At 35.5% G+C, this 27133-nt stretch overlaps 1 protein-coding gene across 4 annotated transcripts in view; it reads right to left on the bottom strand.

Annotated features, from left to right (window-relative positions):
* CBR4 (carbonyl reductase 4) overlaps positions 1-25483 on the bottom strand; it is a 97907-nt gene extending 72424 nt beyond the window's left edge. Inside the window, exons 1-5 of one of the 4 annotated variants that reach the window (XM_045463550.1) lie at positions 25127-25476; positions 22733-22853; positions 21953-22089; positions 19262-19396; positions 3816-5283 (exon numbers count right to left, since the gene is read on the bottom strand). In XM_045463550.1, coding sequence (XP_045319506.1) covers positions 5105-5283; positions 19262-19396; positions 21953-22089; positions 22733-22853; positions 25127-25268 — 714 coding nt within the window. In that variant the 5' untranslated portion in view covers positions 25269-25476 and the 3' untranslated portion in view covers positions 3816-5104. Of the gene's footprint in view, positions 1-3815; positions 5284-19261; positions 19397-21952; positions 22090-22732; positions 22854-23931; positions 25093-25126 lie in introns of those variants that run through there. The other 3 variants (XM_045463569.1, XM_045463560.1, XM_045463572.1) reach the window with 3 other exon arrangements.
* Between the last annotated feature and the right edge of the window lie 1650 nt (positions 25484-27133).

Raw genomic sequence — 27133 nt, 5'->3', positions numbered from 1 at the left:
ATTATGGGAAGAGCCCAAATATCCATCAACTGATGAATGAATAAAGAAGATGAGGTATAAATGCAAAATGGAATACTACTTGGTGATGAAAAGAATGAAATCTTGCCATCTGCAACAATGTGGATGGAACTGGAGGGTATTATGCTAAGTGAAATAAGTCAGAGAAAGACAGATATCATATGATTTCATTCATATGTGGAATTTGAGAAACTTAACAGATGACCATAGAAGGGAAGGAAAAATAAGATACAAACAGAAAGGGAAGCAAACCATAAGAGACTCTTAAATACAATGAACAAAATGAGAGCTGGTGGGGTGGGAAAATGGGTGATGGGCATTGAGGAGGGCACTTGCTGGGATGAGCACTAGGTGCTGTATGTTAGTGATGAATCACAGGAATCTATTCCTGAAGCCAAGACTACACTGTATGTTAGGTAACTTCACAATAAATAAAAATAAATAAAATAAAATATTAAAAAATAATAAAAAAATAACCACTATGGTTATGGTAAAAAAATAAAAGATGCCTCCAAAGAAGGCATACAGATGGCCAACAGGCTCATGAAAAGATGTTCATCATCACTTATCATCAGGGAAATGCAAATCAAAACTACAAGGAGATATCACCTCATACCTGTCAGAATGGCTAACATCAACAACACAAAAAACAAGGGCTGGTGAGGATGTGGAGAAAAAGCAACCCTCCTGCACTATTGGTGGGAATGCAAACTGGTGCAGCCACTCTGGGAAACGTATGGAGGTTCTTCAAAAAGTTAAAAAAAGAACTATCCTAAGATCCAGCAATTGTACTATTTACCCAAGAAATACAAAAACACTAAATCAAAAGGATACATGCACCCCTATGTTTTAACAGGATTATTTCAAACAGGCCAGATTGGAAGCAGCCCACATGTCCACTGACTGATAAATGGATAAAGATTTTATTATTACACACACACACACACACACTCAACATCAAAACCCCAAATAATCCCATTAAAAATGGTCAGAGGACCTCATTCAACATTTTTCCAAAAAAGGCATACAGATGTCCAACAAACATATGGAAAGATGCTCAACATCACTAATCATTAGGAAAATGCAAATTAAAACCACAATGAGATAGCACCTTACACCCATCAGAATGCCTAAAATCAAAAAGACAAGAAATAACAAGGGTTAACGAGGATGTAGAGAAAAATGAACACTTGTACACTGTTGGTGAAAATGTAAATGGATGCAGCCACTGTGGAAAATAGTATGGAGGTTCCTCAAAAAACTAAAAATAGAAATACCATATTATCCAGTAATTCTACTACTGGGTAATTATTTAGGGAAAATGAAAACACTAATTGAAGAGGATATACGCACCCCTATGTTTATTGCAACATTATTTGCAATACCCAAAATATAGAAAAAATCCAAGTGCCCATCAGTAGAGGAATGGATACACAAGATGTGGTATGTATATATACATACATACATACATACACATACACACACACACACACACACACACACACACACACACACAGGAAGATCACTCAGCCACAAAAAGGAATCAGATCTTACCATTGGTGACATCATGAATGGACCAAGCGGGTATTATGCTAAGTGAAATAAGACAGTGGAAGACAAATAACCCATGATTTCACTTATATGTGGAATCAAAAACAAAACAAACAAAAAATAAAAACATACCCCTAAATACAGAAGTCAAGCTAATAGGAGGAAGTAATCAAAATGGGTGAAGCAGAGTGGGAAGTACAGGCTTCCAGTTACAGAATGAATAAATCACAGGAATGAAAGGTACAGCATAGGGAATATAGTCAATGGTTTTATAATTGTGTTGTATGGTGACAGATGCTACAGTTGTGAATATAAAGTAGTTGAATGACTATGTTGAAGTGCTGATATTAACATAACATTGTGTGTCAACTATACTTCAATTAAAAATATTCTTTTGAAAAAAAAAAGTTCTGCAGGTAATACTGATACTACCCTTATCTCAACTATTAGCCCAAGAATTCTAAATTAAATTTCTGGTAATTATTCAAACTAAGGTCTATTGCCTAAGAGAAAATAGTTGATTGGCTTAGCATAGCAAATTCAGGTTTGTTTGTTTTTTTTTTAATGTTTATTTATTTTGAGAGAGACAGAGAGAGAGAGAGAACAGGGGGAGGGGCAGAGAAATGGAGAGAGAGAATCCCAAGCAGGCTCCTCACTTTCAGCTAAGAGCCCAATGGGGAGCTCAAACTCCCAAACCATGAAATCATGACCTGAGTCAAGATCAAGAATCAGATGCTTAACCAACTGAGTCACCCAGGTGCCCCACAGCAAATTAAGTTTTAAATTGAAAGTAAGCATCAAAATTAGAGATAAATGACCAAAAAAGATAAATTACCAAAAAGTAAATCATAGGGATTTGATCAAAAAAGAATATTCCAGGATACATACTAAGAGTCAGAACAGATATATCTCAATGACTATCACCAACAACAGGACAAAGTAATGGACTGATGATCTTAAACCAAAAAATCATAGTGGTTTAGGGGAGCCTGGGTGATTCAGTCTGTTGAGCGTCTAACTCTAGATTTCAGCTCAGGTCATGATCCCGTGGTTGTGGAGTTGAGCCCCAAGTCAGGCTCTGCGCTGAGCTTGGAGCCTGCTTGGAATTCAATCAATATTTGGTTTCTTAATTAGCTAAATGAATGAAAACACCATATGGTCTTTATTCCCAGGAGCTCACAATGTAGTTGAAAGATGAAATGAATATTAAAAAAAATTATTAGATAATTTGAATATAGTTGACCCTCAAACAATGCAGGGGATTAGGAACACTGACCACCTGCACAGTCTTAAATCCACATATTGTGATGCCCAAAAACTTAATCACTAATAGCCTACCGTTGACTAGAAACCTTCCCAACAACATAAACAGTGAGTGAAAACATTTTGTGAGCTATATGTATTATATTCCGTATTCTCACAATAAAGCTAGAGAAAATGTTAATAAAATCACAAAATACATTTACAGTACTATAAGATATCCATATATAAGTGGACCCACACAGCTCAAACTCATGTTGCTCAAAGGTCAACTGTATATTTGCCAAGTTGTTAAGAATTCACTGAAGTTCTTGAATGGCTGCGCATAAAAAACACCTGCCAACTGATTTGAGCAACAGGATGCATGCATTAAATTGCAAACTCTACCAGGTCAGAGGGAGTAGGAGAATTCGCCTGGAATGGAACAGTAAAGGCTTATTTTACCTATTTCAAGATCTCTTCCCGTATTCTACTAGTTTGTTACGACCTGGGTGAGGGGGGTGTAACAGTTAAAAAGGTTTTATTTCTTGAAGTACAAATACACACACTTAAAGGTTAAACCTATCTGTAGCTTTAATGTCATTAAGTCAGTGAAACGTATTGCTTTCTTCCTAATCACCAGTCAAATCACCCTCACTGATGATTTCAGAAGATGTGATATCCAGAGAAAGAAACTCAAACCTATGTGGGATGTTATAAAGAAGAAATGCAGGTAGCTAAAGGCCTGCAGGTGAGGCAGCATTAGAAAAATGGCCCACTCCTCTCCATAAACTCTCCTACCTTAAAAGCATCAGCTACAACACTGGAAACCATCCAGACTGCTCCATTTCTTTTATGCACCTGGAACTGCATTTAGTAAACAATTTGATTAGTGACACTCATTTCACTCACACTAATTAACTTTCCTACTTCCTAAATAAACTTCTTTAAGATTATGTTGAAGATAAATTTAAAATAATTTTTTTAAGGAATCAGGAAGCTTGACATAGAAATTAGATCTGACTTTATTACTTTTTATTTTTTATTTTTATTACTTTTATCACATTGCATTTATTTAGTACATCCAATTCACACCTTTGCACTGACTTGCAATATAAAATAAAATCTGTTTACATAAAATAATGTTCAGCTCCAATAAAACTTACTTTTTAAAGTGCAGTAAATATTTAAACCATATTTCAAAATGATAAATAATAAAAATCAACACGAATCCAGTGACATTTAAAATATCACACTATTCCCCAGAAAAGAGTTCAATGCAAAATAGATGTTGCCTGATATTTCAGTTTGTGTCTTCCATTCTCAGGCAAATACTTTCTTTTAAAATTAATGCTTTAACTGTTCCTTATAAAGACATCTTATTCACTGTTGCTGCATATTTACTTAAAGTATCATTTATGCTATTCATAATTATTTCTAAAATTTTATAATAAAAATTATTACATTCACTCATACAAAATATTCTGAATTTTTAAAATGTCATAATTTCTTACACTGTTTTTAAGTAGTTCGCTAAAATTAGTGTTTTGAGGATAAAAAAACACACACAAGAAAACTACTTCTATTTCCTAAGTTGATAATATCTATGTAGCTCATTACTATACGAGATATTAAAACCTTAAGGGTTATTATTACACATCACTTTGAGAAATTCTATAGGATGGATCAACTGTACCACACTTGTATTTGTAAATTATTTTGCCCAGCTGCTTAATCAGGAGTAATGCACTCAAAGAAATTGGATTCTAAATTTATGCCTGTATCTAACTGATGTTTTTTTCCAACCTGTATAAAAATTGATCTTCTAAGGCATATGTAAAAGGAATACAATGTTTAACTTTGGCAGGACTGCTAAAATACTGACAACTAACCAATGCCCTATAAATACTATTATCTTAGCAATGGCTCACAAGGTTAACTTCTAGAGAATTTTGCCTGATACAATGAAATAATTCATGACCATTAGACCATATAATTTTTGCCACTTTCGCAACAAAATATGTAAATTAAAATAATGTCTGTTTATAGCACTTGCAAATGTCTATATGTTAAGATTGCTACAGCCTATAAGGTTCTTAGCATTTAGAAAACACAACTGGTCACACACTGTTCTTTTTAGACATATTCATATAAAAATGGAAATAGTATTTGTAGCATCAATAAGTTTGATTAGCAAATGTCACCCATGTAGGTATCAACAGCCCAAATACAAATAAATCAACAGCCCAAGTGTGCCTTTGATTATAATCACTATTTTAACTGAATAATCTGTAAATTATATCATGAGTTGTAATCCCCCATCCACTACCAGAACATGCCCTGTAACATATGGTGATTCTAAAAGAAACACAACCGCATGTGCCACATCAATAGGTTCTCCAAACCTCCCAAGAGGGATAATTTTCTTTAAATGTTCTTCTTTCAGGTCTTTCGTCATATCTGTATGAACAAATCCTAAAAGAAAAATGTTTATTTAGTTGACACTTAGAGACACTAAGACATCTGCGCAATTCTAAATAAAAATCAATTTGCATCAGAAAGTTTGAGATTATCAATAAACTTGTTTAAGAAATACAAAGTTCCGCTAGCAATCAAGCATGTTCATTAAGTTTAACTGAATAACACCAAAATATTTGACTCCCAATTATTTCGCCCAATTCATAGCACAGTACAAGTGGGTAGATACAACATGAATAAAAATTTCATTCCTTGGGGAACCTGTAGTTTATGGAAGAAACACTCACTTGTACCCCTAAATATAATAAAAGGACATCTGATGAATATCCTTATATATAAAGTATCACAAAAAAGTAATTTTTACTTGATTGAGGGTAGAGGGGTAGTAGGGTTAGAGGGAAGAAAGGTGGTGACATGAACTGATTCAACAGTTCTGACAAAAATTAGTTTCATTTGCTATAGCTAAGATAGTTGATCAGAAAGACCAATATTTCCAATATTCATAAGAAAAAAAATCTTATGGAATGATCCAATTCTTTTTTTTATAAAGTTTATTTATTTATTTTGAGACAGAGAGAGAAGGGCGGGAGGGAGAACAAGCAGGGAGGGGCAGAGAGAGGGAGAGGGAGAGAATCTCAAGCAGGCTCTCAGCTATCAGGGCAGAGCCCAATGTGGGACTTGAGCTCATGAACCATGAGATCATGACCTGGGCCAAAATCAAGAGTCATAGGCTTAACTGACTGAGCCACCAGGCATCCTTGAAATGATCCAATTCTGATGCAAGTATAATACATTGAAAATTCAAAATTTAACATGGCATTGGTATATGAAATAAAGCTCAAAAAGAACATGTTCTAACGTGTAGAGGTTTATAGTATAAAGTACTATATATTACGCAACCAATTCTAAATGGATCATACTGTAGATATATGCAAGAATTCTAAATTTATTAAGAAAATCTTGTAAGATTAGTCTGAGACAAATACATATTACCAATAAAGTGCTCAATTACATAATCACTATACTGTATAGTATTCAATCATTTAAACTTTTAAAAAGAAAGCAAATAATTAACCCTCAGGAAATTAACAATAGAAAAGATCTTTAAAATGTTAAGGTCATGAAAAATATATGGACTAAAAGTCAGACATGTGAAGTGAAACTTTAATGTGCAATCTCAAGAATACAGTTTTCAAAGTGGCTTATGTTAAAATTAAATCATTTGTCACTCAAATTGTAAATCAACCTAAATACAGTGACATTTTAAACTATAAGGATAAATGTGAACTAAACACTATACTGAAAATTAACATTAAGTCACTGGTTTATTATGTAATACTATGTTATTATTTAATTGTTCTTTGCCTTAGATTTCACTCATAAATATCCAAACAGTTTCTGAAAAGTCTTATGAGAAATAATCATAGATTCTTCTATCACAAGGCCTATGACAGTGACAACTTTATTAGGGGAAAACCAGAAACAAATTGAATGTCTTTCAAAAAGGAACTGTTTAAAGAAATCATGGTATATCCACATGATAGAACAATATGTATCTATGAAAAATGATGCTATAGAAGAACATTTAAAAGTGGAAAATAATATTTGCATATTAAAAAGGTGGTTACAAATGCATTATCCCATTGTTAAAAAGAAAACAAAAAATATATATACTAACAAAAAAAATCCCACCAAAATATTAACAGTGGTTATCACTAATTAGTAGCATTACAAGTAATGATTTTTACTTTCTTCTCTGTACTTGTCTGTACTTTCCAAATCATCTACAACAGATATATATTATTTTGGTATTCAAATAAAAAGTTACTGAAAAAGATGCACAGTACTAACTTCAGATGGTCTGTAATGAGGGCCTGGAATAACAAAATATACATTGTGAGATTTCACTGTGAAATAAGACAGTGAGATTTCACTGTTTCATTGTGAGATTACACTGTAAAATATGACCTCTTCTGCTACTACATTTATTTAAAAAGTCAGCAACATTTCCTTCAATCCCTTTCATCTTTAAGAACAATGAGATGGCCAGAGGAAAAAAGAATAAAGAGAAGCAGCTGACACAGATAACACTGGATAACCAGCCCCTGCAGAATTGCAAGTGAACTGTAAATGAAATTTCATCTACAGTGAAGAGTCAGAATGATCATCAACAGGCAATCCAAATTACCTTAAAAAGCACTATCACGGGACTGCTTGATATCCAAAGTTTTAGGTCTTTGGACACACTTATTTTCAAAGATACCTCAGAGTGTATTAGGAAAAAAAAAAAAAAACTATCTCACATGTTTAAGAAGTTGAATGCATTAGGGGCATCTGGGTGGCTCAGTCGATTAAGCACCTGACTCTTGATTTCAGCCCAAGTCATGATCTCATGGTTCGTATTTTGAGTCCCACCACCACCCCGTCAGGTTCTGTGCTGACAGTGTGGAGCCTGCTTGGGATTCTCTCTCTCTCTCTCTCTCTCTCTCTCTCTCTCTCTCTCTCTCTCCCTCTCTCTATACCCCCTGCCCCCACTCACACTCATTCTGTCAAAAAGAAAAGAAAAAAAAAAAAAGCTGAAGGAATTAAAATTATGAACGTAACATTTAAAAGACATTATTTTCTCAAAGAGTTCATGATACACTTATTTTAATCTAAGGTTGTTTTAATTCTGGCAAAACTGGCATGTTTCTCCACTAACTCTCAAAGCCCTCAACAGAAAATCAATAATGTGTTTTAATCTTAAAAAAAAGAAAGGAAAGAGAAAAAACTCAAAAAACTACAGTAAAAATGGTTTGCAAGAAAGACCTTGTGACAATCAGTTAGCAAATCCCAGGCTCAACTTCTAACTGGTTCTAGTAACTTTTTCTCAAAAGCAGCATTTTGTGGTAAAAAAAGACCCTTGGATTAGGACACATTAAACTAGATTCCGGTTCCCTGCTCTGCTAATACTATCAAAGCTATGACCCAAGCAAAGTCATGTACTATCTAAAACTGTATGACTATTTCTGTATCATATAATAAGTAGATTGAAAATGATGGACCTCTGAGATTTCCTTTAGCTCTACAAAACTATGATTCAAAGACGAAAAGTATGCCTCATTAAATGACTACTTAACTTTAAGATTAGGAAAGTGGGCTCCCCTACAAGGACCCTCAAGTAGAATAGCTCCAATTCAGGAAGCGCTGATGCTAATCTAGGTTTTTATTCATTCTGTGTGGAAAGAAACTCATTTGCCCAGCTTCCGGCTGGATATCAGTCCTTATGGGTCTGTCCTTTTGGAGACAAAGAATAAGGCCACACAATCTGTGAGAGGCCATTTGAAGGCATTCCGCCTTGGAAAAAAAAGACAGATCTAGAACAGAGCATGAGGTACTGAAAAGCAAATCTTAGATTTAAATAGTGAGACAAGGTTTTTTGGGTTTTGTTTTGTTATGTTTTGTTGAGAGAGAGAGAGAGAGAGAGAGAGGGAGGGAGAGAGAGAGAGAGAGACACGAGCTCACGCACAGGGCAGGGGCAAAGGGAGAGGGAGTAAAAGAATCTTAAGCAGGCTACGCGCCCATGAGTGAGATCATAACCTGAGGCAAAATCAAAAGTTGGACACTTAACCAGCTGAGCTACCCAGGCACCCCAAAACAGTGAGACAATTCCAGTGAGGTGAAAAGAAGTCTTATGCCACAGATATGGGCCATGAGGGCAGACTATAGTCTTCCAAAAAACAACCAGGTAAGTGAGATACATGGAACAGAAAAAAGTATCTTGAAGCTTTTGATAAGATCTTGTTCAACTTTACAACCTGGATTCAGCCCTGCTACAATCTGTGTCCATGTTAGGTCAAATTTGAGAAGGAGAGAGATGTGTGTCCCCTGAATCCAGCAATGATTGCAAGAAGTCCAGAACTGAGATCATGATGTTCAAACACCCAACTTACATGAAGATTTTCCCTCTACTGCTCAAGTTTGGATAAGGGTGTTATTTCATGAAGGGAAGTCTGCACAGATTCTCTCCAGGTCTTTGTTTTGTTTTGTTTAAATATGAAATTTATTGTCAAATTGGTTTCCATACAACACCCAGTGCTCATCCCAAAAGGTGCCCTCCTCAATACCCATCACCCACCCTCCCCTCCCTCCCACCCTCCATCAACCCTCAGTTTGTTCTCAGTTTTAAGAGTCTCTGTCTTTGAATGAATAGTTATAATGACAATCCTCATGGGATCCCTGAGGATCCCATAGCCATCCCTGAACTCTACACCGAAAGCCTAAAATAAAGTAGGCATGAGAGGCCAAGTTGAAAGGAAGGGATGAATTCACCAATACTGGCTTTTCCTCTTTGAATATGATGTTTGATATTGAGACCAAGAACAGGTCCAAAGAACAAGAACCTTTCTCTCGTCACTATCAGCAGCTTTTTTAATTAATAGACTTATTTTTAGAGCAGCTTTAGGTTTACAGAAAAATTGAGCACATTACCCCATTTTTCCCGAATTATTACCATCTTGCCTTAGGGTAGTACATTTGATGATCCAATATTGATACATTATTAAGTAAAGTTTGTAGCTTACATTAGCGTTCGCTATATGTCTGGTATAATAATTGTATCCACCATACAATAGCATAAAATAAAATAATTTTATTGCCCTAAAAATCTGCCTTCAGCTTTTAAGAATTCATGTATATCATCCCCAAATTTATCAGAAATCAAATAAAAAACATGTAGCTAGTCTCTAATGATAAGCTACTCCAGGCTCTACCAAATTTCAATGTCATTTTATGCTATAGCTCATGAACCGTGTGATCCTCATTTAAAAATATATTCACAACCCAAGACACTGACCGTATATAAACAGCCTGTTGGATTCTCTATCATATATCATAAGACCTGAGCAGAAATATTAGTAGTCCTTAAACATGCTCATTTTTGTGCTTGTATTGCACAAACTGTGCTCTCCCCTTGGGCCCACAGGCCTCTCTTCCATATCATTATTACTTTATTTATAAAGTTCTGGAAATGTTGCTCTCCTACTTGCTTTACTACATATGTATTTACAATGCCTTTCAAGCTGGGTTATAAAAATTACAAACTACCAGTAGGTGCCACTGTCTAGCAAATGATGTTACTGATCACTTGGGCAATTCAGGGTTTCCAGCTAAATACAAAGCTGTCACTCCTTAAACAGATAACTGAAATGTATCCTTGTACTAAGTCGAGTGCATGTCTTCCACTTTAGTTCCACAAACATGACAACACACTCAGTAAATTGTTTTTAAAAAGGTACAGATATACTCTTCCTCATAAAATCATGTACATGGTTCTTGTCCGATGAGAATTTATATTTGATAAATTCTAAAGAAAACATATTTCTTTTATCCATTTTTGGCTAGCTATATAAATAAACAGCATCTCATTTCCATATCTGTTGATCACTACTTTAGTTTTGAAAGCTTTTATGTACAGCACAGACCATGTATTTAAATAAGATGCCAGGATTTTAGCCTATCACCAGTATTAACAATTGTGGGATGTAAACTAATTGATACACCTACCAGCTCAGGTATCAAGTCTTTGGTATATAGAAAGAATTAAAATAACCCCAGACACTTTTTTTAAAAAAGAACAAATAAGGTTGTTGTCAGAAACTAGACTAAGATTTTAACCAGAACAAATTTCATATGTCTTAATATTATGTTTGTAAAAGCATATAGGAAAGCAGTGTGAAAAATCATCTCCATATCAAGTGGCATATTAAGAGCACCAAAATAATATCTGTTTTGAGTAGCTGCAAAGCTTATGCAAGCATTTGTCAACAAGATTTTCTCCAAGTAGTAAATGTAAAAGCTCTTCAACTTAAAAAGGGGGGAAAGGGTAGACACTTAAGGTATCCTACACAAATAAATGCAATGCTGTCCTACTTGTCAAAACTTAAAATGCATATACCCTTTGAGTCTTGGAAGTTTCATTCCCAGGATTATACTCATATACATGTATAAGATAAACTGCACACAGGTACTGTCACCACATTATTAGTTATAATGGCAAAAGATCAGAAGCAACCCAAATGCCCATCAAGAGGCAATGGGTTAAATAAATTATGGTACACCCCTAAGACAGACATTATTGTCTTTTAATACAGCCACTAAAAGTGATACAGCAGTCACATAAGACCACATATTGTATGATTTCATTTATATGAACGGTATCAGAATAAGGAACTCTACAGAGACAGAAAGTAGGTTATTAGTGGTTGCTAGAAGCTGGGGAGATTGGAGGGAAATGGGGAGTGAATGCTAACAGCTACAGGTTTCTTTTGGGATGATGAAAATGTTCTAAAATGTATTGTGGTGATGATAGAACAATTCTTTGACTATACTAAAACCACTGAAGTGCACACTTTAAATGGGTGAACTGCATGACATATGAGTTATACTTCCATAAAGCTGAGATTTTAAAAATGTAAAGCAATTCTATATAGAATAATATGGAATCAACTCCAAGATACACTAATGCACTATGAATAAAGCCAAGGTACAGAACTATACGAACAGCATGATACAATTTGTGCTTTCTTTTTATATATATATTTATATATTCACATGTTGTATATTCACATAAATACAGATTTATATTTTTATATATTATATGTATTTATACACACACACATACTTTATTGGGTTGTGTGTGAAATACTGAAGACTCTAGTTAACTCTAGTGGTTGCTTTTGAGAAAAGAAACTAGATGATTAGAGAAGACTCACTTTTCAATCTATGCCTTTTTATACTTTTGAATTTTGTACCATGTTTGTGTTATCTACTGAAAACACGTTTTTAAAGTTATGTACCCATTATAGTTTCAATTTATCAAATATTGTTTCTCATATTCAATATTTTCTAATCAGTGAGATTTATCCATGATGAGAAATTTATTTTATATTTGAATACCAAAGCTTAGTAACTAACTGATCTTTAAAAAGTCAATAATATTGGGCAGGGATTAATGGCCTAATTTATTATTTTCCCTTTCTTGCTTTTTCTGTTATGATTTGCTTCTTAATTGTTTTCCTTAACTGGAAACTCCATTTGAAGGTGACCAGGAAAACTGACATAAGAAGAGACATATTTGTGGGGCGCCTGGGTGGCGCAGTCGGTTAAGCGTCCGACTTCAGCCAGGTCACGATCTCGCGGTCCGTGAGTTCGAGCCCCGCGTCGGGCTCTGGGCTGATGGCTCAGAGCCTGGAGCCTGTTTCCGATTCTGTGTCTCCCTCTCTCTCTGCCCCTCCCCCGTTCATGCTCTGTCTCTCTCTGTCCCAAAAAAAATAAATAAACGTTGGAAAAAAAAAAAAATTTTTTAAAAAGAAGAAACATATTTGTTAATTCTGAGGTTTGTCAGTTCTATTAAAAGACATGACAAATCTGGTTGAAATTGCTACCCAAAATAAATAAATAATCCATAGAATCAATTTAATTCTTCTATTTCCACTTACACTTCACTTCTGACCAATAAACATATTCAGACTATGAATCCTGCTAAATATGTATCCCCAACATAAGAAAGGTCACCCTATGAAATGGCCACATTTTTAGCAATAAGGTTTTTTTTCTGTAGTACAAATTGGCACTGGAAAGTAAAATCTTTAGGAAAGGCTATACAAACACACTTCCATTAACACTCATAAAACTTCCCTTTGTATACAAACTGGATTCCCACTATTTAGTCTGTTGCCTTGACGACTGATTCACTTTGACAAAATTAAGCATTCCTTCTTCAGTGTTTCCATAGCATCATATATATATATATATATATATATATATATATATATATATATATATATTCCTCTACTTTATATTCATCATACGGCATTGTAATTATTTGTTTGCATGTCAGTCTTTGTCACTGTACTTAGCTCCTTGTAGCAGAAATATCTTACTCATTTTTTTTATAATTTTGGAACCCTTGCATATAGGAGACACTTCAGGAAATCTGCTGAGTTATTATTATGAGTTAGAAACACTTGCATTACCCTTAAATCATTCAACTTTTAGATCATCATGAACTAGAACTAACTCTTCACCACCCACACTAGTGGAATCCCTAAAGGAGGGAAGCAAATACATACATCCCAAATCTCAAGTAATTGAGAATCAAGTAATTCTGTATATGGTTTAACTAAGCTAACACAAAAATCAACCAGGTTACATAAGCATACACAAACAGAAAGCAGTGTCAAAATGACTACAGGTTTAGTTTATTTTCTTTTCTTTCCTCCCCTGCCCCCCCAAAATGGCTGTATCGAAGCCACAGTCATTTATCAAATGTTCATTGAGATGAAGTCACATTACAGAGCACAAGGGTTATCAGGACATTTTGACAATTCCCTGATCCCTGCTAGTTCAGCATCACTGACAAATAAAACACCAATTCCAATATACAAGCTGGAGTCATTAGTGACTTGAAATGGAAAAGTGGCAAAGATCTACTCCAACCTAACACTCTCAAACAACCAACCAATGAACCAAAATGTCTTTTCTCATATAGATAATCAATTCGTCAATACCTACAGTAAGCTAGGACAAAGATCCCATGGCTAACTGGCACAGGTATACAAAAACAATCATTTTATCCAAAAGCCAAGGAAATATCTATGCAAAACTTCTATCACACCAAAGAGTGATAATGTAGATTTGAGTTTTAGCACCTTTTTATCACCCTCTTTACTAATCCAGGTAATTTGTGTATGTTTTTGGTTTTTTTATATCCATTTGGTCCAAGGATAGTTTACACTTTTTATAAGAATGCCATGGTCTCATGTCCTTGGTAAGTTAAAACTTCTGTCTGTACTACCTACGATCTCCTGAACTGACAAATCACAAAGAACCAAGCTCTCCATTCTGCACCTCCAGTGAACAGCATTGCCACATAATTCCCATGAGAACTAACAGCTTGTTAACCAATCTGCTGAAATAATGGACTTGTCAAAATCTTTTTCTAAAAAGATTAAACATCAACTTTGTACAGCTCTTTCTTATTTTTTAATTCATTTTGTTATTTTCAAATTTGTACAAATGGTTCTAACTTCCAGATAAAATGATTTTTGATGTTATTGTGAGACTTCTTCATATTTTTGGGATACTAAACTGTAATGTTTTCTTAAAACTAGAGTCTATTTTGTTATACTGTCTGCTTATAAGTTTATGGAATCCCAGATACTTGATGCAGCATCCGTAATTTTCATTTTTGGATTTCTAGCTGGATTAGTACTAATTTTATACATGTTTAACTGGTCTGTACACTTTGGGATGGTACTTGAGGAAGGTTTCTGACTAATCTTAAAGTCATTGTAATTAATACTTAACCTATTCAACATTTCTGGCCCTATTTTGGCTGAAGAATGACATATAGTTATGACCATTTTGCAGTTCATGTTTAGGAACTTAATATGTTTTTATGTAGGTATTCCAACTGCTTCTATTATCCTGTGAACTAAACACACTGCATAGCACTGAGTCTTCTGATAGATGCTTATATGCTGCATTGTTTCAGTCCCCTCTGGGAGACCTGTAACATCTGTAGATCAGAACAGAGACCAGAATCTATAATATGGTCCCTTTCTCAAACTGAGCAACTAAACCACTTCAAGATAAGCTTTGGCAAAAGTTTTCTCTTATAACTCTGTGCTCACATTTGGTATTGTGAAAGTTGGCTTTATAATTATCTTGAAGATTATATCAACACACTGACACTTCATCCCTCTTTCCTTTTCCATCTTACAGATTATTTAGCATAATGTGGAAATTTAAATTGGAGGAAAATTTTAAAAGGGACTTAAGTGATCTGTAGAATGCTTTTGTTCATGAGTACAGATGGCTATTGAATAGAACTTGTTTAAAATTTCAGGCAATTAATTTGAAGACCAAAAAACCAGATGTAAATTGTATATTTGAATTTATATTTTAAACCATTAGCATAAGAATTGGAAAATTTGTTTTGCCTTTACCAAACTACACTATTAATTCTAATCACTGTTTTAATATTTCCCAATTACCTGTAACTGACAGACCAAGTTAATTGGCTTTGCATCCCATTTAATCCACCAGTATTTTCAAGCCATGAGGAATGCCCAAAGTCAGCACATTAAAAGAAACAGGTGCACAATAATGTTCTACTTGTTTTCTTGAGAAGTCTCTGATTTCTGTGTACTTAGCCCAAATCAAACTTGCTTTGTCTTACAAGTGAATTGCATCTCTGCTGGCTTGGTTTTTCCTACATATTTAACAAAAAGACAAGTGTTCCTGATAGATTTCCTACAGAAGGCTAGCTCTATTGCAAGTTTCCCACTGTGACTTCTACTATTTTGAAAATTATTAAAAAGCCACATCTATTAAACAGTCATCTTCATTGTTGGCCACTTCAACATATGTCTGATGTTAGGAACCTTAGTTCCTCTAAGCAGTGCCTCATGCACATGTAATAATACTTTCTGGTGCCAGGGTATTCACATTCTCATTTCTGTTACCATGTCCTACCACTTTCCTCCTCCCATGCCATTGCACAATGAGCCTCAGAGCCCCCATCCATTTATTAAGGAAACAACCACAAATAAAATTGCTGTTAAAATCTTGCTACTTCATAGACTGACTTCAAAAAGGATGTTTCTTCCCCAAGTCTGTATAAGTATCTTTTTACCCTTCAAGTTTTTCTTTGTTTTGAAACTCTAACATGAATCCTGGGTAGTTCTCTGGGGTACAACGAAGTCCAGTGAAGAGCATCTTGTCTATTTTGAAAACAAACATGTGATCCCTAGCAATTCTTTTTCTGTCTGAATATTGACTTTCTAGAGTAATTACTATGTCAGTACATGACTGCTTGGTTAAATGTGCAAATGTCATCACATTGCATCCTTGTTTGATTATTCCTTCTGGTTTGTGCTGTTATTAAAAGCATATTTTATTATAGACCTATTCAAATATTTTAAATATAAGTAAGTATTGTTCCCATAAGATAAACTTAAGAAACATATTTAGGTAATAGATGCATTACTTGGAAAGTTCTGCTTTGACACTGACAAAGTCTAAATTAACTAGCAAATGTATGCCAATGAGCAATAAATCAATGGAATATTCCAAGAAGAGAGAGGACACTTAAAATGGAAATAGTTCTCCAATAGTGTACCATTTTGAATTGTTCAACTAGTGGATATGTTACCAATACTCACCCCCTACCTACCTTGAAATTCTTAACATTCAGCTCTTAAGAGTTCTTAATTTATAACTGATTTTTAAATGAGAAGTTTCTCTTGTGGTTTCAGTTTGAGAGTAATCATTTATTTAAAAATGCAATGTGGTTTATGCAAGCAAACTGGCATTACTCTTGGTCTCCTTCTTGAAGGTGGCACACAGACTGGCAGTGTGGCCAGATGTAGCCATTTAAGTCCTGTCAAGATATAGTCATACCCTCACAAATTTCACTACCCAAGTATTTAATGAGAAGCCTCAGTGGCTCAGTTGGTTAAGTATTAGACTATTGATATGGGCTCAAGTTGTGATCTCAGAGTCATGGGATCAAGTCCCAAATCAGGCTCTGTGCTTAGTGGAGACCACTTGGGATTCTCTCTCTCCCTCTCTCTCTGCCCCTCCCCTGCACTCATGCATTTGTGTGCGCTCTCTCTCTTGCAGAATGAATAAATAAACCTTAAAAAACAATTTATTAATAGTGAAGAGTCCATGCTCCTATTCTGATACTCTCTCAGAAGTGCCTGATGTACTTACAAACACAGGAACAATCTTTGCTATTACTGTACAAAGCCATAAGTATACATAAGTTACATTTAAAAAGAAAAACATAAAACTGGCACTATTTGAAGATGACATGATCTATATAGATATATATAAATCTTGAGGAGTCCACCAAAACCTACTAGAAGTAATAAATGAATTCAGTAAAGTTGCAGGATGCAAAACCAATACAGGAATGTGTTGTATTTCTATACACTAATAATGAACCAGCAGAAAGAGAAATTTAAAAAACAATCCCATTTACAATTATACCAAAAAGAATAAAATACTAAGGAATAAACTTAACCAAGGAGGTAGAAGACCTACACTCTGAACCCTATAAGACACTGATGAAAGAAATTGAAAATGCCACAAATAAACGTAAAGATATTCCATGTTCATGGACTGGAAAAATTAATATTGTTAAAATGTCCATACTACCCAAAGCAATCAACAGATTCAGTGTGATCCTCATCAAAATACCAATAGTAATTTTTGACAGAACTAGGGACAAAGAATCCTAAAATTTATAGGGAATCACAAAAGACCCCAAATAGCCAAAACAATCTTGAGAAAGAAGGACAAAGCTGGAGGTAATACAATCCCAGATTTTATACTATATTATAAAGCTACGGTATTCAAAGCAGTATGGTACTGGCACAAAAACAGACACATAGATCAATGGCACAGAATGGAGAGCCCAGAAATAAACCCATTCTTACATTGTCAATTAATCTGTGACAGAGGTGAAAAGAATATACAATGAAGAAAAGACCGTCTCTTCAGTAAATTGTGTTAACTGGACAGCTACATGCAAAAGAATGAAACTGGCCCACTTTCTTACACAATACATAAAAATAAACTCAAAATAGATTAAAGATCTATATGTGACATCTGAATCCATAAAATTCTAAAAAAAAAAAAAAGAAAAGAAAAAAGAAAAGCCAGACAGTAACATCTTGGACATTCACCTTAGCAATATTTTTCTGGATCTGTCTCCTCAGCCAAGGGAAACAAAAGCAAAAATAAACTATTAGGACTATGTCAAATTAAAAAGCTTTTCCACAGGAAAAAAATTATCAACAAAACCAAAGGCAACCTACTAAATGGGAGAAGATATTTGCAAATGATATATCCAACAAGGAATTAATATCCAAAATATATGAACAACTTCTACAACTCAACACCAAAAAACCACAAATAGCCCCATTAAAAAATGAGCAGAGGACCTGATTCAACGTTTTTCCAAAGAATACACACAGATGGCCAACAGACACATAAAAAGATGCCCAACATCAATAATCATCAAGGAGATGCAAATTAAAACCACAATGAGATATCACTTTATACCTTCAGAATGACTAGTATCAAAAAGACAAGAAATAACAAGTATTGGCAAGGATGTGAAAAAAAGGAAACCATTGAGCACTGTTGGTGGGAAGGCACAGCCACTATAGAAAACAACATGGAGGTTCCTCAAAAAATTAAAAATAGAAATACCATATGAGCCAGTAATTCCACTTCTGGATATCTACACAGAGAAAACAAAAATACTAATTCATAAAAATATATGCCCCCACTGTTTAATCTACTATTATTTACAATAGCCAAGAAATGGAAAAAACCTAAATGTGCAACCATGATGGATAAATGGATGAAGGTGTGATACATACACATACACATACACACACACACACACACACACACACACACACACACACGGAATATTACTCAATCATAAAAAAGAATGAAATCTTGCCATTGGTAACAACATAGACAGACCTAGAGGGTATTATGCTAAGTGAATAAGAGAGAGAAAAAGACAAATAGCATGATTTCACTTGTGTGTGGAATCTAAAAAACAAAACAAACAAAACCAGAAACAGACTCATAAATATAGAGAACTGATGGCTGCCAGAGGGGAGGAAGATGAAGGGATGGGCAAAATAGGTGAAGAGGGTTAAGAGGTACAAGCTTCCAATTATAAAATAAATAAGTCACAGCGATGGAAAGTAGAATATAGAGAATATAGTCAGTAATATTGTAAAAACTTTGCATACTGACAGATGAAAGCTACACCCATCATGGTGAACATTTTATAATATACATCATTTTTTAATCACTATGTTGTACATCTGAAACTAACATAATAGCGTATATCAACTATGCTTCAATTTTAAAAAAAAAAAAGAAAAAAGTTTTCACTGACCTGGTGCGACCACATTCACTCTAATTTTCTTTCTTGCTACTTCTTTAGCAAGAGCACGTGAAAACCCAACTAATCCTCCTTTACTGGCGCTGTACACAGACTGGCCAGAATTGCCTTTTAAACCAGTAATACTTCCTAGAAAAAATAAAATGAAAGCAAATTCAAACCAATTAATGGATTACTTGAATATTTAGATAATGTTACAGGAAACAAACAAAGGCACAAAGCATTTTACCTTGTCCTTTGCTAAAATTAGGAATTCTAACCAGCATCATTTGAGTAGTAAGACTTAGGGTTGGAGTCTGCTCCAGATACAAACAGAAAACAGGTTCTGAAAGAAGCTTACGTAAAACTTCGTATGTCAGGCAAGGGCTTGAGAACTGATCCATTAAGTGAAAGAAACCCAATCTCATCTCTTAGTAGGTGAGACATGGTGAAAATCCTATAGTATTTTTAAAGGCTTCCAGTAGGAAGAGGTTAAAACCAGAAAAAGTCAGACAAAGGCTGATTAATTTTATGATTCCACAACACAGATTAAGGACATATTCATTTCCAACTAAAAAAAATAGTTCATCTGAAGATAAATCTCACTAAGTTTGAACTACCATCAATCTAAATTAACTAAGGTTCATTATAAGCTTTTTGTAAAACTGCAATTTAGTTATCTTCAGTGATGTATTATAGCTAGTACTGCCTACTAAAGATTCTTGGGTGGTCTCATTTATATGAATATGAAAGAATAATTTATAATTCAAATATCAACTGTATGCAAATAAATTCTGGTAAAACAGAAGTGGGGAAACAATTTTCTGCACCAGTGACCTGTACTTATGATATAAAAATTAATCAAGAACTTCACAAAACTTTCGAAAAAGTAATTTTATTTTAGGAAAAGAAAAACACCCTGAACTTTTTATATTAATATATCTACATTATATATTACATGTCAGTTAATGACAGATGAAAAGAACTGTGAAGCACAGAAAGAGAGAAAAGAGGGGCACATAGGTGGCTCAGTTAAGCATCCGACTCTTAACTTTAGCTCAGATCATGATCTCACAGTTCTTGAGTTTGAACCCTGAGTTGGGATCTGTGCTGACAATGTGGAGTCTGCTTAGGATTCTCTCTCTCTCCCTCCCTCTCTCTCTCTCTGCCCCTCCCTGGCTTGCTCAAGTGTGCACATTCTCTCTCTCTCTCTCTCTCTCTCAATTTAAAAAAAAAAAAAAAAAGAAGAAGAAGAAAGAGAGGAAAAAAAACATCAGAGAAAACACAGACAGAGAAATGGGTATTTGGGAGAAAGAGAAATATGGAGACACACAAAAAAGAAAGAAAAATATAGGCATGGAAGAAAGGCCAAATAGGAAACTTTAGTTCATGCCACACACTATTGCTCATCTAGTGAGTAAGTGTTAACTCCTAAATCAATGAACTTTTAGTAGTTTAAAGTAGTCCTTTCTGTAAAGATTCTAATTTATTTTCAATTATTATTTTCGCACAATTCTAAAAGTTTTGCATGTACACAAAGGACTGATGTGGGTTTTTTAAATATATCTAAAAAGGGGATATTTTAGAGTTAAACAATACACCCATATTATCAGGTGATATATACAGGCCAGTATACCAGCTTCTGAGAATCCAAAATCATTACCTGGCTGTGTTACAAGGCAAAGGTCAACTAAATCTTTTACTTTTTAATCATTTACTAATCTTTTTTAAGAAAACCTATTTCTTACATTTTTAAGGGTAAATGTCAAAAATGTTCTAATTCTTATTAGCACAGTATTTGTGTTTCATCTTCAAAAGAGAAAAACCCTACATTTTGGCTTGGACAGCCATTTCCTATATTAAAAACAACAGGGTCATTTACTCTAATGGAGCAGCATTCCCCTTTTGCAGCCTTTTAAGGTATGACCACTTAAAATTAAAAGGCAGATGATATGCTATTTTCAAATTACCAAACTGAAATAAAATTCTAAGTCATTTTGCGTTTTAAGGTCTACGAACACACCTATGTGGTTTATCTACTACTCCATGGGTCAGATGAACTGAAAACTAGGGGTTAGTTACAGTCACTCTAAAAAAACTAAAAAGATTATTCACTTAAAACTTCCTCCTAAACCTTTGTACTAGATTTATCAAGTGACACACATAACTACTGTAGAGATCATTTTCTATCCTCCACTACCTAAAATTTTTCAATCTACTTTCCTTATCTGTATTTTAAAAACCAGGTTTCACATGAAAATCAGGGTGTCCAATTTCTCTTAAAAAGTCAAACAGCTTGGGGCGCCTAGGTGGCTCAGTCAGTTAAGTGTCCAACTTCAGCTCAGGTCATGATCTCACAGTTCGTGAGTTCGAGCCCCAAGTCGGGCTCTGTGCTGACAGCTCAGCCTGGAGCCTGCTTCAGATTCTGTGTCTCTCTCTCTCTCTCTGGCCCTCCCCCACTTGCTCTGTGTCTCTTTCTCTCAAAAATAAATAAAAACATTAAAAAAAAAAAAGTTAACATTTTGATCACTAGAAAGATGTGAATCCGTGATTCCCGTTTTACCCACTAATCACCTAATCAAATCCTTTTTCCACAAATAAAAAGACCCATTTCATCCAAGTTTCACACATGAATAAACTCCAAATTAGTCAATTAAATATTTTTATGGCACTATGAGATAAACAATTTCACAGGTGAAGACTTACCTACATTAACAATAGACCCTCTCTGTTGTTGAATCATAGTCTTCAAGGCAGCTTTACAAGTCAGCATGGAACCCAAGAGGTTAGTATGAAGCTGGGATACCATATCTTCAGTTTTTGTTCTTACTAAAAGGCTATCCCTACAAAAAACAGCAGTGGCATATAAATTAAAAACGGGATAAAACAAATTTAAAAAGTCAAGAAGTATATATTTGAGCTAGAAAGCCTAGAGAGTCCCATTTTAAATCTGATTTGAGAGGCATTAAAATAAGTGATAAACTAGAAAAGATAACTTAGAAGCTGGCTGAGAGGCGAATATTCCTATCAGCTAAAAGTAGCCAAAAAAGCTTAAATAAACTGAGCAAATCCCATATTATAGTAAGCCTTGTTAGCAAGAAAATTAATATACTATTCTAAGTATTCTGTCCTAAATTCACCTTTTAAAAAGAAAAAAAAAAAAATCTACTCTGATACCATTAAGTTCATGAACTGAAAAAACTTACATAATGGTGACAGAAGTCAGAATAGAGGTTATCTATAAGTATTAACTGGGAAGAAACTAAAGAAAGCCTTCTAGAGTGCTAGAAATGTTCTACAGTTCACTATGAATGTGATTACATGTTAAAATTGATCAAATTGTACCCTTATTGTATATCTCAATATAAAAGGAAGTATAGATAGACCAATTTTTAAAATACATATTTTCTTCCGCTTAGAAGTAAGTTAATGTATTTACTCATACCAAAACAAACAATTAGAAAAGTACTTAAGTCTGTGACTAACCTGTTAATTCCAGCTGCATTTACCAAGAAATTAACTCGACCTAAATTTTTCTCCATCTTTTCAAATGTATTTTGAACATCACATTCTTTGGCAACATCACAGCTAAATGCCAAATGATCTCCTAAACAACAAAGTTAAATTAGAACTACTTATAAATTATGACTTGAATTTAAAAATTATTCAATACACATTTGTTAAGCATCTACTAGGACCTACACCTGTGCTAATTTAGAACCTACAGATAAAAGATGATTATGTCATGGATTCCTCTACTCATGGAGTTCAGTCTAATAAAATTGGGATGGAGGTCGGTGGGGAAGTAAACCTTAAAAATATTTCTTCATCAACAAAGAATGGCAGAAGGGTCCTTTTTATGTTCATAAGGGTTTGTAAGATTCATCTAACAATATTTATAGCTTCCACAATGACCCCATGCTACCCAATTCAACAGTGTTCTGGGTTTTATATTTTTTTGAAATTTATGGGACAACTGGGTGGCTCAGTTACCTAAGCCTCTACTCTTGATTTCAGCTGGGGCCATGATCTTGCTGTTCCTGAGACTGAGCCCCAAGTCAGGCCTGCACTGATAGCTCGGGGCCTGCTTGGGATTCTCTCTCTCTCTCTCTCTCTCTCTCTCTCTCTCTCTGCCTCTCCCCCACTCACCCTTTTTCTCTCTCTCAAAATACACAAACATTTTTTTAAAAAATAAATTTATGTCTAATTGTTACAGTTGTGTTTAACTGGTTTCCTGATCCTGAGAATATACCCTAGGGTTTCTCACACTTTTTTTTTTTTTTTTTACTATGGCACATATATTAGAATAACTATTATTCAAGGCTGACCATTACAAAGCAGGAAGCTGTAAAAACAAAATGCAAAAACTAAAAAACACACCAAAAAAAACTTTTTACTAAAAACAACTGTTACTTCCCTTTAAGTGTCCATTTTTAAAAAATGCATAAATATCAAAAGAATACACTTCAAAGAAAGCATTCTCTATTTAATAATACATCATTTTAATACTCTAAAATATAGGGGTTTTTGAAAACTAAACAATTCCTTACTTTCTGGCTGACCTTGCCTATTATGTTAACACTAAAATTACACTCTCATGTCTCTGGAACCAGTGTGCAAACCAAACACTTATGGAACACATAATTCAAGGAAATGAAAGGCCCAAAGCATCCTCTGTGACTCACCGTTGGCGTTCATCTGAAAACCTGTTGGGTCCACAATAACCCTTGGAAGCCCAACCAACAGTTTTTATCTATTCCAGCAAACACTAATGGCTTGGGATGACCCCATAAGGAAAACCACTTTCTCACTCTCTTGTCAGAATAACATAATGGTAGTGAATATGAGCAGCAAGAAACATTCACTGAATTTCTCCCTGCTCTGTAACTTGTATTTTGTTTTGCTTCTTTAAAGAGCCTAATATTTTCCCAACCCATGTGCACAATTAGGGTGAACCAATCAGTATTGTTATTTTAAAGGTTACAGCCACCAGATGCATCCCAGGCCTCTAAACTTCCCAATGCCTCCATGATAGTGAATAAGGAGCATTTGTCCGTTCTAGTAAGTAAACAATAGCAGCGTCTTAGCATCTATCCTACATCCTACTTCTCCCTACGATCAAAAGACTTAAGTTTGCAAAATAATGAAAAGTAATTACTAATCCATTATTAATAAACAGCAAAAAAAAAAAAAAAGAATTTTAAATGCAATAAAAAGGAATCTGGAAGTCTCATTTGTCCATTTGTAAAAACCACCAAAACAATTTAATAACCTATTAAATGCTTATGGAGGTAAAGAGCCAAAACAGGTGTATCTCAAAACTAGCTGGTACTAAAAAGTTTTGTCTATGAAACACTGCTTTGTGTATTTGCACGTGGGCCAAAACAGCCCACAGCAAAACTATACAGAGCCTTTCAGGCTTGACACGCCTACTCTTCCTGCCTTAACTCCTTTCCACCCAGCCCAGTCTCCAGGCGGCGCCCGGGACCTCGCGGCACCAGTGAGCCCTTTACCCTACAAAGAAAGTTTGTGTCTCCCTCCTTCCAGACACCAAAACAAAACAGCGCCTCATGGTTAGCTAGCCTCAGGGAGGTGAGGGCTTAATTAATGGGGCCTCACAAGACTGCTAAGTCTCAAAGAAAACCCCAAGTTGTTCTGCCCTTGGCTGCAGGCAGCGTGGCAGGAAACACTGCGGGAAACGGTGATAAAGGGTTCTCCACCCAGTCTGTTGTCCACACTGAGGAAAGGCTGCTCCTGAACGCGGGAAGCCAAACGGCTAAACCTCAGAGCCTTAAAGGCCAGGCCTCGTTTTACAAACGAGGAGACTTTTGGCTCTCGGGCTGCAGCCCCACAAGTGGACAATTCTAGTTTGGTACCTACCGCCGAGCTCACCGGCGGCGGCTTTGGCCAGTTCCAGATTTCTGGCGATGATGGCCAGTCGGTAGCCTTTCTGAGCCATTAACTGGGCCACTGACCTCCCAATGCCCCGGGAGCCTCCAAAAATAGCACAGACTTTGTCCATCTTGGACCGCCGAGTCGCAAACTCGGAGGAAGGAGGGCTAGCAGTGGCGGCCCCTATCCAGATTCCCTCGGGTTTTTAAGCCACTGGGGCTCCCCCCGCAAAAAACCGCCAGACAGCCTCGGAAAAAGCACCGCTTTATGCCTCCTGCCACCGGACTTTAGCCACCCAGAAGGCGGGGGAAGAGGCGCGAAGAGTATGACGTATACGCATCAACGTCAGCACGCACAGGCCTCCAGGCCCTGCGCCCTACGGGAGACACGGGCGTGAAAGAGCCCGAGCGATGAGGACTGGCCTATTAGAGTTGCGCTGCATGCTGGGACTTGTAGTCTTCACGCAAGAATGGAAGAGGCAAGGGCGCACTGCTCAGTGGGAAATGTACTCAAAAGGAATCAAGGTGGGAGGGTACCTCCATACCCGTTGGGACCTGGCAGTCGGAATTAGAGTTCGGATGACCTATTGATTATCGTAGTTAGAACCCAGAATATACATTATTCAGAGTTCCAATGTCTGCCTTTCATCCAGGATTTGTTTTTGGCTAGAGACTAGATGCCCTGCCTATTGAAGAAGTGATCGCCAAGTACCAGAGTCATGCAAAATCTGTCCCTCCCCAAGTTGCAGACCTCACCCCATCTAGATACTACCCTTCATCTCAAAGGGTGTTGCAAAGGCAGATGCCCCATCAAGAACACCACGTATAGTAGGAACTCAAGAAACGTTAATTGAATGATTGAATAGTCTTGCAGGATGATGAAACAAGCATGGCTACTGCAAACACAAACAGGTTCCTACAATTTTAAAGAGGATGTGCTGAGTGTGCTGAGAGTTAATTAGCTAACAGTCGAGGGTTCCTTAAAAATTATACTGTTAAAAGGAAGCATTTCTTGATACAATTTTAATGCATTAGATGATTCAAAAAGTGGAAGCTTCATGGGCCCTGCTACTAAAAAATACACAACCTGGAACAACAGGACTAACACACACAAAACACTAGCTAGTAGTCGGAAACCATAAAGTGCAAAATGATATTAAAACAAGAGCGCAAAGAAAGGGGACAGATGGCAATGAAAAAATGCAGGAGTGCATGGAAAAGCTGGATTTGAGGACTGGATGCAGTTTGAATAAAAGGAAAAGAGGAAAAAAACTATAAGCGAATTGACCATTATTTTTAAAATATTTGTATTCCATCTAGATCCAAAAGGGATTTGAAATGGCTTGCAAAAATACACAAGAGAAACTTCACACTCTTTAGGATGGCTACTATCAACAACAAAAAAGAAAGACAGTAACAAGTGTTAGTGAGGACATGGGGAAATTGGCACTTTTCTACTCTGTTCCTGGGAATGTAAACATTAGCTTTGTAAAACAGCATCCTCCAAAGAATTAAAAATAGAATTACCTGGGCTCCTGGCTAGCTCAGTTGGTAGAGCATGCAACTCTTGATCTCAGGATTATAAGTTCAACTCCAGGTTGGGCATAGAGCCTACTTAAGAAAAATGAATAAAAATAGAATTACCATATAATCAAACAATTCCATTTCTGGGTATATACCAAAAGAATTAAAGGCAGAAGCAGAATGTCAGAGGGATATTAGTATACCCATTTTCATAGCAGCCATTACTCACAATAGCTAAAAGTTCAAGCATCCCAAGTGATCTTCGACAGATGGATGGATAAGCAAAATGTGGTACACATACACACAATGGAATATTATTCAGGATTAAAAAGGAAAGAAATTCTGCAACATGTGACAACATGGATGAATTTTAAGGATATTATGATAAATGAAATAAGCAAGTTACAAAAAACAAATATTGTATGATTTCACTTATATGAGGTACTTAGAATCATGGAGACAGAAAGAATGG

This window comes from Leopardus geoffroyi, chromosome B1 (assembly GCF_018350155.1).
Source record: "Leopardus geoffroyi isolate Oge1 chromosome B1, O.geoffroyi_Oge1_pat1.0, whole genome shotgun sequence".
Taxonomy (NCBI): Eukaryota; Metazoa; Chordata; class Mammalia; order Carnivora; family Felidae; genus Leopardus; species Leopardus geoffroyi.
The sequence above is the reverse complement of the archived record's forward strand: the minus strand, read 5'-3'. Positions and strand labels throughout refer to the sequence as shown.